This window comes from Macrotis lagotis, chromosome 5, assembly GCF_037893015.1.
Source record: "Macrotis lagotis isolate mMagLag1 chromosome 5, bilby.v1.9.chrom.fasta, whole genome shotgun sequence".
Classification (NCBI taxonomy): Eukaryota; Metazoa; Chordata; class Mammalia; order Peramelemorphia; family Peramelidae; genus Macrotis; species Macrotis lagotis.
In genome coordinates this window covers 225,785,480-225,798,742 of record NC_133662.1, presented here as the reverse complement: position 1 = coordinate 225,798,742, position 13,263 = coordinate 225,785,480, and the positions used below count along the sequence as shown (strand labels likewise).

The 13,263-nt window shown below is 40.7% G+C and overlaps 1 protein-coding gene across 11 annotated transcripts in view; it reads right to left on the bottom strand.

Moving 5' to 3' along the window:
* Window positions 1–13,263, bottom strand: part of PDE4DIP (phosphodiesterase 4D interacting protein) — a 239,330-nt gene that overhangs the window by 87,906 nt on the left and 138,161 nt on the right. For all 11 annotated transcript variants that reach the window (XM_074188585.1, XM_074188592.1, XM_074188586.1 and 8 more), the window contains 12 exons: window positions 12,852–12,971; window positions 11,847–11,939; window positions 11,507–11,719; window positions 8,957–9,115; window positions 7,499–7,612; window positions 6,821–6,958; window positions 6,100–6,279; window positions 5,366–5,560; window positions 4,205–4,291; window positions 4,033–4,104; window positions 3,737–3,818; window positions 2,755–2,846 (listed from right to left, as the gene is read on the bottom strand). In XM_074188585.1, the coding sequence (XP_074044686.1) occupies window positions 2,755–2,846; window positions 3,737–3,818; window positions 4,033–4,104; window positions 4,205–4,291; window positions 5,366–5,560; window positions 6,100–6,279; window positions 6,821–6,958; window positions 7,499–7,612; window positions 8,957–9,115; window positions 11,507–11,719; window positions 11,847–11,939; window positions 12,852–12,971 (1,545 nt within the window). The remainder of the gene's footprint in view (window positions 1–2,754; window positions 2,847–3,736; window positions 3,819–4,032; window positions 4,105–4,204; window positions 4,292–5,365; window positions 5,561–6,099; window positions 6,280–6,820; window positions 6,959–7,498; window positions 7,613–8,956; window positions 9,116–11,506; window positions 11,720–11,846; window positions 11,940–12,851; window positions 12,972–13,263) is intronic.

Genomic DNA, 13,263 nt, shown 5'->3' with positions numbered 1-13,263 from the left:
TTGTGGAATTGGTATAGCAAAATGAGCAATGATCTCCAGCAGTTGCCTTTTGGAAGTATGACACCTTGGTATGGTGAGGAACAAAGCAGAGAAATAGCTCCTGAAGAAATGGATCTCGGTTCCATGGCTTCAGCACTCAATGTGAGATGTGAGGAAGGAGAACTTGATGACTTTCTTACCTCTATAAAATCTACAAAAATGGTCTATCCAAATAATAACTATGATCTTTGAGGAAAATGTGAGAAGGAAAAAAGAAAGTTTGTGCAAGTGATTTCTATAGGAAAGCATGTGTTAAATTACCCCACAGATAAGAGGAAAAGCAGACTCTGTTGTTAGTGCATTTGATTTGGTGGGGCAAAAATAATCTAAAAACTCTCCTTAATAATCTGTGTGCAAGTATATATGTAAGTCTCATGTGAAGGTCATATGAGATTCTTAGATCCAGGCATGGGGATGACTTTGTTTGACTATCAGCATCAGCCAATGGAGACATCAGTTCACTGAAGGCATTTCCCTACATCACAAAGAATGTCCTTGCCAAAGTCCAGGCAGAGCAAAGTCACCTACATCAAGCTATATAACTATATAACTCACTATTTTTGTATACGTGCACACACACACACACACACACACACACACACACACACAGTTTAGCCTAGCAATTGAGAGAAGAAAAATCAAGTATATAAAAATGCATACTGGCCAGATTATGACATGATTTAGATGTGTAGCCAGATGACTTACATTAATAATACGTATAGTTTACATGGTTGTAGGAAGACAATATAACTAAGTTGGGTCCAGGGAAGAAGTAAAAATGTGAGATAAATGGCATTTTAAAATTATGTGCGGTTTGAAATGATACCAAGATCTTTCTTGCCATAGAAGTCCATTGTTGATACATTCTTCTAATGATATTAGATTGTTGCCAATTATAAAAACTATAGCTTCAAAAGAATCAGAATTATCGGTGATCAATGCAATGGGCAACAGAAAATTAAATATGCTGTGTGAAGAAGGACACCACATATTACTAATGAAAGCATATACATAAAATGAATTAAGCCAGGGTAACAAAGTGAAAGAAGAAATGGCAATGATAGACTGCTGCACTGAAATTTAAACAAAGCTATAACATGTCTATATCTATAACATGCTGGATATTCTGTGGAGCAAAAATGGGGAGAAATATGGACAAGAATAAAGGAAGATCAGGCAAGGGTAGCTTGTAACCTCTATAAGATCATGACATTCCTCCCTCCTCCAATCCATCCTCAGCTCGGTCTCCAAAGTGATTCTCCTAAAAGCACAAGTCTAACTATGTCAACTCCCTCCTCCTGTGCTTCTTTGTTGCCCCCCTGGATCAAATATAAACTCTTCAGTTTATTGCTCATCACACCCTAGACCCTATCCTTTTGGTCTTTTTCCATGACTCCCCTCCCTGCCTTCTCTGGTCTGTGAAAGCTGGCTTATGTGCAAGCTTTCACATACGAAATCCTCATTTTTCTACTAAACTTCAGTTCGATATTCCCAAGTGCACGTTGGCTATCTCTGACTGAATGTTCTAAGAGTGCCTCAGACAACACAACCATTATCCTTCCCCCATACCAACCCCTTATATTCAAACTTTTCCTATTCTGTTGAGTTGATATGATGGTCCTCCAACCACTGTGGATGCTCTCTTCTCTTTCATCCAGTGGTCAAGCTACATAGATTCTACTTCCACATCTTGTGTATTTGTGCCCATTCACAAAGCTGTCACCCCAGTTCAGTGTATCATCACTGCTCCTTGCCTTGTCTATCACAAGTGTCTTCATTGGTTTCCCTCCCTCCAATCTCCAACCTAACCTCTACCCAGTGCCAGAATAATATCCTTAAAATCAAGTCAATCCTGCTCAAAAATCTTTAGCGGCTTCCTACACCTTGCCCTGTCCAAAATACCACCTCCTTGGACTGGTGTTTCAGACGTTCCCACAATACAGCCCTGGTTCACCTTTGCATTATCCCCTCTGCTACACTTCATGTGGAAGTCAAACTGGCCCATTCCTTGTTCTCTACAACTCACCATTCTACCTCGAGCTTCTGCTCCTGGGCACAGGTTACTTCCCTTGCCCAGAACAGACCAACTTCTCAGTCGGTTTTTCAGACCCTGAGCTTCCCTCAACACTCAGCCCTGTGTTGGTAGTTTATCACAGGATACTTTCTTAATCCCTGACTGGTAGTACCCTTCCCTTCTCCTCAAAATATCTGCCATTTCTTTTATGTGTGATGTCTCCCAGTAAGAGAAGCAGCATGAGGGCAGCAAATGGTTTGGAATCTAGCAGAGTGCATTTTCCCTTGTAGAATTTAGTGTTTGATGAGTTGTTGAAATGAAATTATGAGGCAACAGGGAAAACAATCTTTGTTCCAAGAAAAGAGATTCAAAATAATTTAATTTCTACTGTTCTATAATTTCCCATTTTTAAATTCCATAGTATTAACATAATAATTATAAAAAACATAATAATTGATAAACAATGACAGAGTCACTCATTTTTGCCAATCATTTTTTTTATGCTATGATGATTTCTATTTGAAACAAGGAGCAGGAGAAAATTGTAAAAAGAGATGGCTTGTGGTGATTTAGCTTCCTTCCCCAAAATGTACTGTTCTTCTAGGCCAGAATACCACAACTGAAGGGGCCAAGGTTCCACAACAGGTGAAACTGGCTATAGAAAAAACACCTTGGCAATGAAGTCTGTTCCGAGAACTCACCCGACTTTCTCTTTCTTTTCTCGTTATGAGTTCAAGTTCCTCTTTGGCATGAATTAGTTCCTTTTCCAGCTCTTCAGTGGCCTCTGGGATTCCTACAAAGAAACACAGAAACCCACAGAAGTTGAATCATCACTAAAACCTGTCACAGTTCATTCAACCCTTGCCGCTTATTCCTGGGTTTAGTAGCCTATAATAACAATCTTCAATAATCTACTCCCATTTTGCAAATAAGTATAAATAAAGATAGTAGTTTACAGTTTTCCCCTAGGATTTGAGAGGCAGAGTCATAAAAAGTGATTTATGACTGATGATTCATGTAACAATATTACATTATCAGTGAAATGATAAATGTGACCCAAACAAGATTTTGGCCTCCCTCACAACGTGCTATAATACCAAACCTAAATCCTGACTTATCACTGTACCATGCCACAGGACATGGTAATTTTCTGATTATGGACATTACTGGGTTCCTTGAAATGCCCCTTCATATTTGCAACTTTTCTCTCTATAAATAAGTGCCTGGCCTAAGATATTTTGAGGATCATAACACAAATTTCTGCTCCCTCTATGCACAAGATCAAAGCTATCCCTAATGGGCTTTTAGACATAAGCTTGATATCTTGGGTATACAGCATGAGATCAATGACTTGTTTTCCAAAGTTAAAAAGATGATCAAGTGCTGTTGAGAAATAAATCACCCACAGAAAACTCGGAGGTGTGGGAAAAGTGAGACCTTTTTTCCCCCTCCAAGCTGTTTCTCTGAATCAGAGCCCAGATCGCATCCAGTAGCCACGTGACTCGAAAGGCAGGAGCCCTCTATGGCTCATCATCCCTAAGGCTGGTTCTGCTCAGGATGCCTCTTCTAAGATGGCTCCCTTCTCATATCCAGCATTATAATAACTGAAGAAGTCACCAAAGCTTTGACCAAAGGTGCTAACAACATAGTTCGAGGAAAGACATGATCCAAGTCGATACTTGCCTGAGTGAGGCCTGGATGTGCTGGCATCACCTTTAGCAGTCACTGATGTAAGTTCATCTTTGATGTTTCCTTGCACTGAATCCTAAAAATAAGGAAAGAAAGGGAATTTAGTCTCTATGAAATCCTCCACATGAAAGGGTATAGTTGGAAAAATCAGACTTAGACTTGAAGAGTCATAAGGCCTTGTCATAATCTAAGATTAAAGTGTCATTATCCTTGAGAGCATGATTGGGAATAAATGGATACAATGAAAAACTGAAATGTTGTCCTTGTGGCGGCAACATCACGATTCTTACTTGGACAGGTGGCTCTTTGTGATGGTGGCCGATGAGGGTGGTAGCATCAGCTGGTTGCTCCGTGCTGAACCTCTGCAACATAATGACATGATATGGTCTCAGGTCCCGCTAACACTCATCTATATCTCCCTGTTTGATCCCACAACAAATATCCGTGAGGACAGTACATTACCAGGTTCTTCCCTCCAATATGCTGGCGCCAGGTCTGTACCTCAGCACTCCTTTCCATCAGGGCTTTCACCATCTTCCCCAAAGTCAACTGATAAAGGGAAGATACAACTTAGATAGAGAATCCAGACTTGGAAATTAGAGTTGTGTCTCCCCACCATAGAGTAAACCCACGGCTCCCTCAGCTTGGCCTGGAATGGTGAACTTGTCCATCAGGTGAAGGCCTATCTTATAAAGGGAAGCTAAGCAGGACCCGGGATAGCTGCTGAACCTGGACAAGCTGAGAATAAGTATCAGGGAAGAGTACAGAGATGCCTCTTTTTAAAAAAATTTTGTTTATTTAAGGCAATGGGATTAAGTGACTTGCTCAAGGTCACAGAGCTCGGCAATTATTAAATGTCTGAGGCCGCATTAGAACTCAGGTCCTCCTGACTCCAGGGCCAGTGCTCTATCCACTGTACCACCCAGCTGCCCGAAGCCTCCTTTTTATTAACACTATTGAGTTCATATTGGAATCAGGGGGACCCGAATTCAAATTTAGCTTTAGATACTTGATATGTACTAGCTGTGTGATCTGGGGCAAATCACTTAACCACATTGCCCACAAAGAAAAAAAAAAAAGAAAAAAAAATCAGCAAAATATTTTTTAAAAATTAACGACAACAACAATAATAATAAATTACAATCAGAATTACTCACATTGTAAGCTAATAGCAAGTCAATAGGTTATACTTATGGCTTACAGTGGTCAGCTCAGTGGGAATTTTCCTTTTCCTTTTTTACAAAAACCAAAGATCTATGAACTTTCACGGAAGGAGAAAAGATATTTCATATGAATGCTGAATGTTGGAATATTTGGGCCATTTGGGGATCTGGATAACAACCACTTTTGATACAGGCTTATACTTCACATGTCTTAGTATAATCTCTAAAGAAACCTTCAATTCCTTCCTTTGGTTTCATTGTCTCAGCAAGAAGAATCTCAATTCTTTTATTTTATGATCATACAGAAATTATTAACGCCTCTCTAGGGAAGAAAATACTGCTTGCCAGGATAAAAAAAAAAAACAATGAGTAGACATGTATATAAATGTCTTATAATCACATCAAGCTATTTCTCATTTGGAGATAACAGGATTCTTTGTGATTGAGGGTATGTCCTTACTTGGCTCTCCTTCTCCCTGATGCTCACAGACTGGAGCAGGTCCTGAATCTCCATCTCATGCTCCAAGGCCTGCTTGTTTCGATCATTCAGAAGGTCCTGCAACATCCTCTCTTTCCGCTGCAGGCGCAGACACAATTCTTCAGCAATTTCACTCTGTCCTGGTCCTAGCTTGCAAAGCAACGTTGCACTAAGATCCTGAGGGGATAATCAGAGAAGAAAGTTTGGAAGGGAGAGGGAATGGTGATGCCCTTCATTTACCCTACGGCTGTTGGCTACAAAGATCTGTTGGTCTCTGGCCTCTGGGAGATTCAGAAATTAGTGACCACTCAAATTAGGAAGATTACACACTAAATTATACTAGAATGTCTGGGCTGGCAACAATTTGAGGTTAGTAGAAATTAACTATTTCCCGCTCATGAACCTCCAAAAGGGAGAGGAAAAGCTGCTTTAAATAAAGAAAAAATGGGTGTGGTACACTAGATTCAATAGCCTGATGTATGGCACCATGCAAAACAGAGCTCTCATCAGTTCTCTTGTTATTCCTGTAAAATAGACAGCTATTTCCCTAACCATTCTAGAGAGGAAGAAGGAAGATGGACACAATGACATGTCGGTCATTCAGTGACCAAAACCGACCACTGACTTCCAGACCTCACAGGGTAGGCTAACTCCCACTGGCAGGACCAAGAAGCCAGCTGCCTGTCCCTCCCCAAAAGCTCACTACAAAGTCTTGCCTCCACTTCCTTGTTTCTGTCATGCAGAGACGTCTGCAGCTGCTGGATGATGCCCTCTTGCTCCTTCTGCCAGTGGCTGAATTTCTTTTTCATTTCTTCTTCCAACCATTGAAGGTTTTGGCAGGTAACTGATAAGTGCTCCAGTTCTAAACTTTTAGCCTGCAGAAGACTTTCCATACTCTGTGGCCAAAAAAGAGAAAATGAAATCCAGGAGTTAAGGAACCTTCTTTTCAATGACACGAGACAAAAGTAGCAGTTTAGGTTTTTTCTTTATTTATTGTAAGCAAAGTTCAACTTTCCCCTTCTTCAATTTTTCACATTTTTCTCAAGGGGAAAATTCAACATCTAACTCAGCATTGTCATATGACTTGATGTTGTTAGAAATTCCCAGGCCTGATGACTTAAGACTCTGATGGAAACCTCGAGTGTAGGTTATGTGGGGCTAGGATTTTTATAAGGAAAGAACCAATTTAAGTCAATCTGGGAGAAATTGTGCAGACTAAGGATTGACGTTTTAGAGCTGAATTGGCAAATACTAACACCTCACATATCACAACCTGCCAGCAGATGAGTTTGATTTGTTCCTTCCAGAAGACAAGTAACTATAACCTTATTCTTCATCTTTATGAGAAAGTGCTGTGATTTTGAGAAATGGCAGCAAGGAGCAGTATGTCATCTAGCAGGAAGGGAACAGATTAGGAGTGACTGCGGTAGAACCCACCTGAATGGTAGCTTCATTGGAAGACAGGACACAGCGGAGTCTCTCTAGGTCATGATCTCGTTCTCTTATGGAAAGATGAAGTTGGTGAAGTTCTTTTTCCTTTTCTTCTAAGGCACAAAACTTCTCATCAATGGCCCGCTGTCACAAAATAGTGGGGAAGAGTGTAAGCATGTAACCATTTGTTCTGTTTTACAAACAGTATCTCATTTGATAATGATAGAATAGTGGAAGATTTTAAGAAAAAATCCTGGGCCTCCATAAGAACTGATAACCAAATGGCCACATGTTTCAATACAAAGTGAGGAACAGAAAACATTTTTTTTACCCATGTAAAACATTAGTCATGTTGTGAAAGGAGAAACAGGGGCACAGTAGATAGAGCACTGGCCCTGGAGTCAGGAGGATCTGAGTTCAAATCTAGCCCCAAATAATTTGCCTAGATGTGTGACCTTGGGCAAGTCACTCTTAACCCCATTGCCTTAAATAAATAAAATTTAAAAACAACAAAAGAAGGAATAAAAGGGGGAAAAAATCACAAAAAAGTGAAAAGTCTCAATTCTTTCAACAGAGACCATTCTTAACTCTACATCCCCCAAAGTAAAGCCCTCATATCCAATAGATAGGACATTTTCCATCACATCTTTTCTTGCAAGTGGAGCAGAAGTCTATGTGAGTTACCTCTAAGGCAACATCTCTATCTTGGATGCGATGTCGAAGTTTCTCAAGCATCATTTCATTTGCCTCAAGGCTTTTCTCCGAGCTGTTCTGATATTGCAGGAGTTCTCGGTATTCCTAGTGAAACCATAAAGAATTTTCCAGTCAAAGGTGGCACAATGATTAAGGTTACACCTCAGATCTTCAGTCTTTGCAAAGAGGTGCATTTCAAAGAGGCTTATCTTGCATTCTCCCTCTTTCTTAGTAATGAATTTACAAAATCTCTTTGAGGCCTGGAAGCCCAAGAAAGTCAACCTGCCAATACAAAGATGTGACCACAATGATCAATGCCATTAAGCCATCTTACACCTAGCTTGGGCCCCAAGAAGGTAGTGAAGGTAAAGCTCCAAGAGTGGAACAGAAAGATAATAAATAAGCAGGATGAAAGTGTGAGGATGGCCCCGGGTGGACAATCGGCAGAAACTCTTCTATTGAAGACCAAAAGGAATTCAAATGGATTCTTTTCTCATCATCTTCAATTTTTGCTTATGCAAGTCCTGGGACCTCTGCTTCCACTTCCTGTTTACCATGCACAGGCTGGAGAATTTTGTTCTCAAGGGTGATTTCTACTCTACCTATATTTATCTTGGACTTCACAGTCTGGAAATTGAATTTTTTTTTAAATAAAGCCCAGGATATTTGACTGCTTCAACCTTAGAATGACAGATGTGTTATGGAGAAAAAGTTAAGGATACATTCCTAACCTTCTGATGACTAAGCTTTGGATGTTTATTTATATAGGACACTCCTGCTCTCCTCTACAATGTCATGTGCCCCCAAACAAAATACTAAACTGAATAAATCCAATAAAGCACCTCAGTGTACCATGTGATGAGTGGCCTTGGCAACCCAGTATAGATAATTGTAGTCTCTAATAGGAAATATCAATTTCAAAGAGAAACAGAAATCTTTCCCTAGTCTGAAGACTGGGCACTTTGTTCTCAAGTTCTGATTTTCCCTTAACTGTTCACTTCCTATATTTATTATTTGTATTTGGAAAATACATTGTGGCATAGAGGCTATAGGACTGGTCACTATATCAGGGGGTCCTGGGTTCTAGTCCCAGCTCTGACACATCCCAGTCATGTGATCCTGGGCAAGTTACAGAGACTCCCAATGGCTGAGGCAAGTTTCCAAGGTAACTGGCTGGGCCAAGCTGATTCCTGTCTGTCCTGGGAGAGGGGATTTCCCTCCAAAGAGTTCACCAATGCCAAGGAAATCACAGATCTAGTGATCAACCCTGAGGACACATTGAGTAAGTTTTCTTAAGGATTCTTCAAACACCTGGGAATCTACTTGTTAAGAGGACTTAAAGCTTCTACTTCATAGATCCCCACCCCAGGGGTCATAACGTGAAGTCACAGTGATCAGTTAAAAAAAGGAAGGCTCCGACCCACTCCCATGTACATGACACTAGCCCACCTGCAGAAGCTGGTCTTTCTGCAGCAAGCTGTGGTTCAGTTGCTGAATGTTCTGCTCTCGGGCCTGGATCTCACGGCACCTCGTGCCTTCCAGCAGGTGAAGTTGCTTATTCCTGCTGCGTAAATCTTCTTGTAGCTGCTGCAGGGCACCTCGCAATTCCTGAAATAAAACGCATAACCTTTACCAGCAAAAACTTCTTTTTTCACTTCCCTAGAGAAATATGGCTGATTTTTCCTTCTTTTTAAAATTATTTATTGCCTCATTTATATGTTATTATTATTATTATTATTATTATTATTAGTTTTTGCAAGGCAATGGGGTTAAGTGATTTACCCAAGATCACACAGCTAGGTAATTATTAAATGTCTGTGGTCATATTTGAACTCAGGTCCTCCTGACTCCAGGGTTGGTACTCTACTCACTGTGCAACCTAGCTGCGCCTTATATATTCATTTTATAATTGAAAGCTCCACTAAATGCTACTTCCAACAAAAATCTTCTTTGAGCCATCCTATTTCATAATGACTCCCTCTCCTTCTTTTGAGTATCAAAGTTTTCCCCTTCCCTCCCTAAGACAGGAAGCAATCTGATAATAAAAATAGTAAGCTTCAATCTACATTCTGACTCTATAGTTCTTTCTCTGGCTATGTATGAAATTCTCCATATGGCGTAAAAGTATAAGCTTTCTTTTTTTTTTCTTTCTTTTTTTTTTCTTTCTTTTCTTTATGTTTTTTCTGCAAGGCAAATGGGGTTAAGTGGCTTACCCAAGGCCACACATCTAGGTAATTATTAAGTGTCTGAGACCGGATTTGAACCCAGGTACTCCTGACTCCAGGGCCGGTGCTTTATCCACTGTGCCACCTAGCCGCCCCAAGTATAAGCTTTCAAATGAATAAACACGTATTAAACGTCTTCTATGGGCAGGGCAACATGTGAGGTATCAAAGGAGAGGCAAAGGTCACAGGAGTAATGGTATTTTTGAGCTACTGCCATGGGCCAAGCCCGCTGCAGAGTACTTACAAATACAATCTCATTTAATCCTTGCAACAAGCCTGGAGGGAGATGCTATTACTCTTGGAGTTTATAATCAACTAGAAGATAAATGATGAGTACAACTCACATTAAATAAAAAACGTTCTGTAATACAAAATGACAGCTATGTCATAAAGATGCAAAATGATATGGGAGTTGAGAAGGGGAAGCAAGAAAGGGAAAGAAAGAGATTGGTTCCAGTAGGAAGTAGCATTTGAGCTGGTCCCCAAAGGATGGACAAAGACTGGGTAAGTCAGTATTCTGGACACAGGAGAGAGTCAGAGGAAGACAGGGCAGGGAAGCCCAGGCCACAGTAAAGGAGGAGCAAGCCACTTAACGTGGCTCAAGTGGAGACTGGGGAAAGAAATTTGCTTTTATGGTACAAGCCCCATTGTATGGAAATAGTGACGCAGCAAACAGCTTTCTTGAGATGATATTAGCCAGAAATGATGCAATGATGGGGATAAGGATGTTTAAGGTGACAGGTATCTCTTCATTAAGATTCATCTGTGACTAGAAGACTGTTTCCTCAGGCAATGAGAAGGATGGAAGAAGTGACTCATATCAGTGAACTCAAAAATTCAGTTTTAGCAACCACACATCTGTCATCAGTCAAAATTTTTGATTCTCTTACCCAAAAGACTATTTTTATTGCCAACTCTCCTAATTCTCCTAGAGAGCTGGTAAAGGTGGTAACCGATTTTCCCAAATAACCTGATCTACTTCTCAAAATTTTAGGTCAGATCACCTAAAACTTTCAACAATATACACTCATATACTGCCCCCTAAACTAACTAAGGAAACCTGATCAAGAAAACAATTTCTTTATGGAACTAATGAAAAGGTAGTAGCTCTCCCCAACTGCTATCTCTGACTTGAACAGATTCTTCAGAGTTGACATTTTAAAGTATCTGATGACCTCCTTCATGGCTCAAATAAAAGACAAAATATTTTCCAGTAAAATCACATGACCCAACTGTGTGTGCCTAATTCTCTCTTGGCAAAACTTGGTCAAGAAAAATCTTCAAAATGTTCCATCTTCAAGACTTAACTTGGATAGAGATCCTCAAGGAAACAGTTACAAGCTCCAAAGCACATTCTGATTTCAAATTAAAATGAGCAGCAAATTCTTAGGAGAGTAGCATGCTAAAGACCCTTTCCTTTTTTTTTTCAGGTTTTTGCAAGGCAAATGGGGTTAAGTGGCTTGCCCAAGGCCACACAACTAGGTAATTATTAAGTGTCTGAGACCAGATTTGAACCCAGGTCCTCCTGACTCCAGGGCTAGTGCTTTAACCACTACGCCACCTAGCCACCCCTAAAGACCCTTTCCTAACAAGAAGTTTGTCACCTAGATGATGCTAGGTACAGAACACCAAAGGAGTGTTTTGCTAAATTACTGAGATAAGGCCAATGAGTCAAAAGTACGTTTAAATCATATGGAAAGCAAACCCTAGTGCTAAGAAGTGGCCGGGGAGGGCAAAGTAAATTCCTGCTGCCAAAGATGGATTAATTATCTACCTGATTGTGGGTCCATGCTGCTTCCTTCTGTTGCTCAAGCCCCTGAGTCGCAGCCTCCAGGAACTGAAGGTTCCGTTTGGCATCTTCCAGAAGCCGCTCCTTCCGCCGGGATGCCCTTTCAAATTTCTGTACCTCCAGTTGACTGCAGAATAAGGCATTCTGAAGATCCAGAAGGGCCACCTGCTGTTGGGCTTGGGACCTGCCTTCTGGGGGCTGAGATGAGGAAAGAAAGCACCCAACAATGACGGTTGAGCCAATAACTGAGTATCAAACTAATAAATGAAGATGGGGATGCTAAGCCCTGGATACCCCACTTACAGCCCAGGCAATGCTCATTTACCTGAAGCTGACCAAGCTGGCTCTGGTGCAGCATTTCTCGCAGCTTGGTCATCGTGTCATTCTGACCATCAATCACTTGATATAGCTCTTCAGTCTGAAAAGAGTATAAAAGAGCAAAGTGACCATGAAGCTCACTGCCTCCCTGACCCAACAAAGCTGTCAGGATACAAATGGATTTAGCCCAGTTTAGTGCTACAAAAAATTTTTTGTTTCTCCAACCCTAAAAAGAAAACAGACTTTCTAACATCCACAGAATCATTGAGCAGCTACTAAATAGCCATGTACAGCAATGCTGAGGGAGAAAAGCTTAGTAAGAAAGAGAAAGCTGAGAGTTGCTGTGGCAGCACCAGACCAAATGATGTCATGGGCCTTATGAAGCTCGTGGGTTGGATGCTCTCTTCCTGCTGCAGAAGAGGGGATTTTAGCTGGGACTGAAAAAGTCAGCGAAGCCAGGAGGTTGACATGAAAAGGAATGTTATTGCAGGCATGGAGGAAATAGCCAACTCCTGGAGATGGAGCTTCTCATGTGAGAAACAGCCAGGAGACAAGTGTCACTAAATCCAAAAAAAAAAAAATCAATTAGGGAGTAAGATTGGAAAGGTAGGAAGTGGTCAGGTTAAGAGGGCGTTTAAAAGTCAAGAGTATACACAGATTTCAATAATAAAGAATATCAGATGAGCTCCTCAGAGATGTGGGTTGTGAGATTTGGATAAAAAAGGAGAGGGAGTCATTATAAAATAGGATGGCTCAAGGAAGATTTTTCTAGGAAATAGCATTTAGTGGAGCTTTCAATGTTTAGAAGGAATTCCAGAAGTAAAAGGGGTTGGGGAAGAGAACAGTAGGAGTAAAAGTACAATACTCGATGGATAAGAGAAGAAAACTCTGACAAGGGAGGCTAGCCCCAGCCTGCAGGATGGCCATTCTTGAACAGCTCCTGAGCCCCTGAAGAAACATGACCAGATCAATGTCAAAGGAAGCAATGACCACCCCTTAGTGAGTATCTTACCTCACTTTCCCTGTTTTTCAAGGACTGACTGAGGTTCTGAATTGTACAATCCTGCCTCTGTGATACTTCCTGGGCAGATTTTAGTTGACAACTCATTTCATTCAGTTTCTCTTGTAGAATCTGTACGTGGCAAAGAAGAAAGATTTGATGATCAGTACCAGTCTTTCCATGCCATCTGCTACAAATCTTGCTTCCCAGATCTCTGGTTGTTAATGAGATTCCAAGAAATACAAACTAGGGGCCTAGCCCCCTGTTACTTCTCTATGGATAGTATTCACTAAAGCCTGAAGTGAATTAACAGAAGCAAATAAAAGGGATAGGGGGTTGGCTGCCATATTTAAAAGGTAGTTCAGAGTCAAATCAATTTCAGGTTCAAGGTTAGAACTAAGCAACAACCTTAAAAACATTAAAA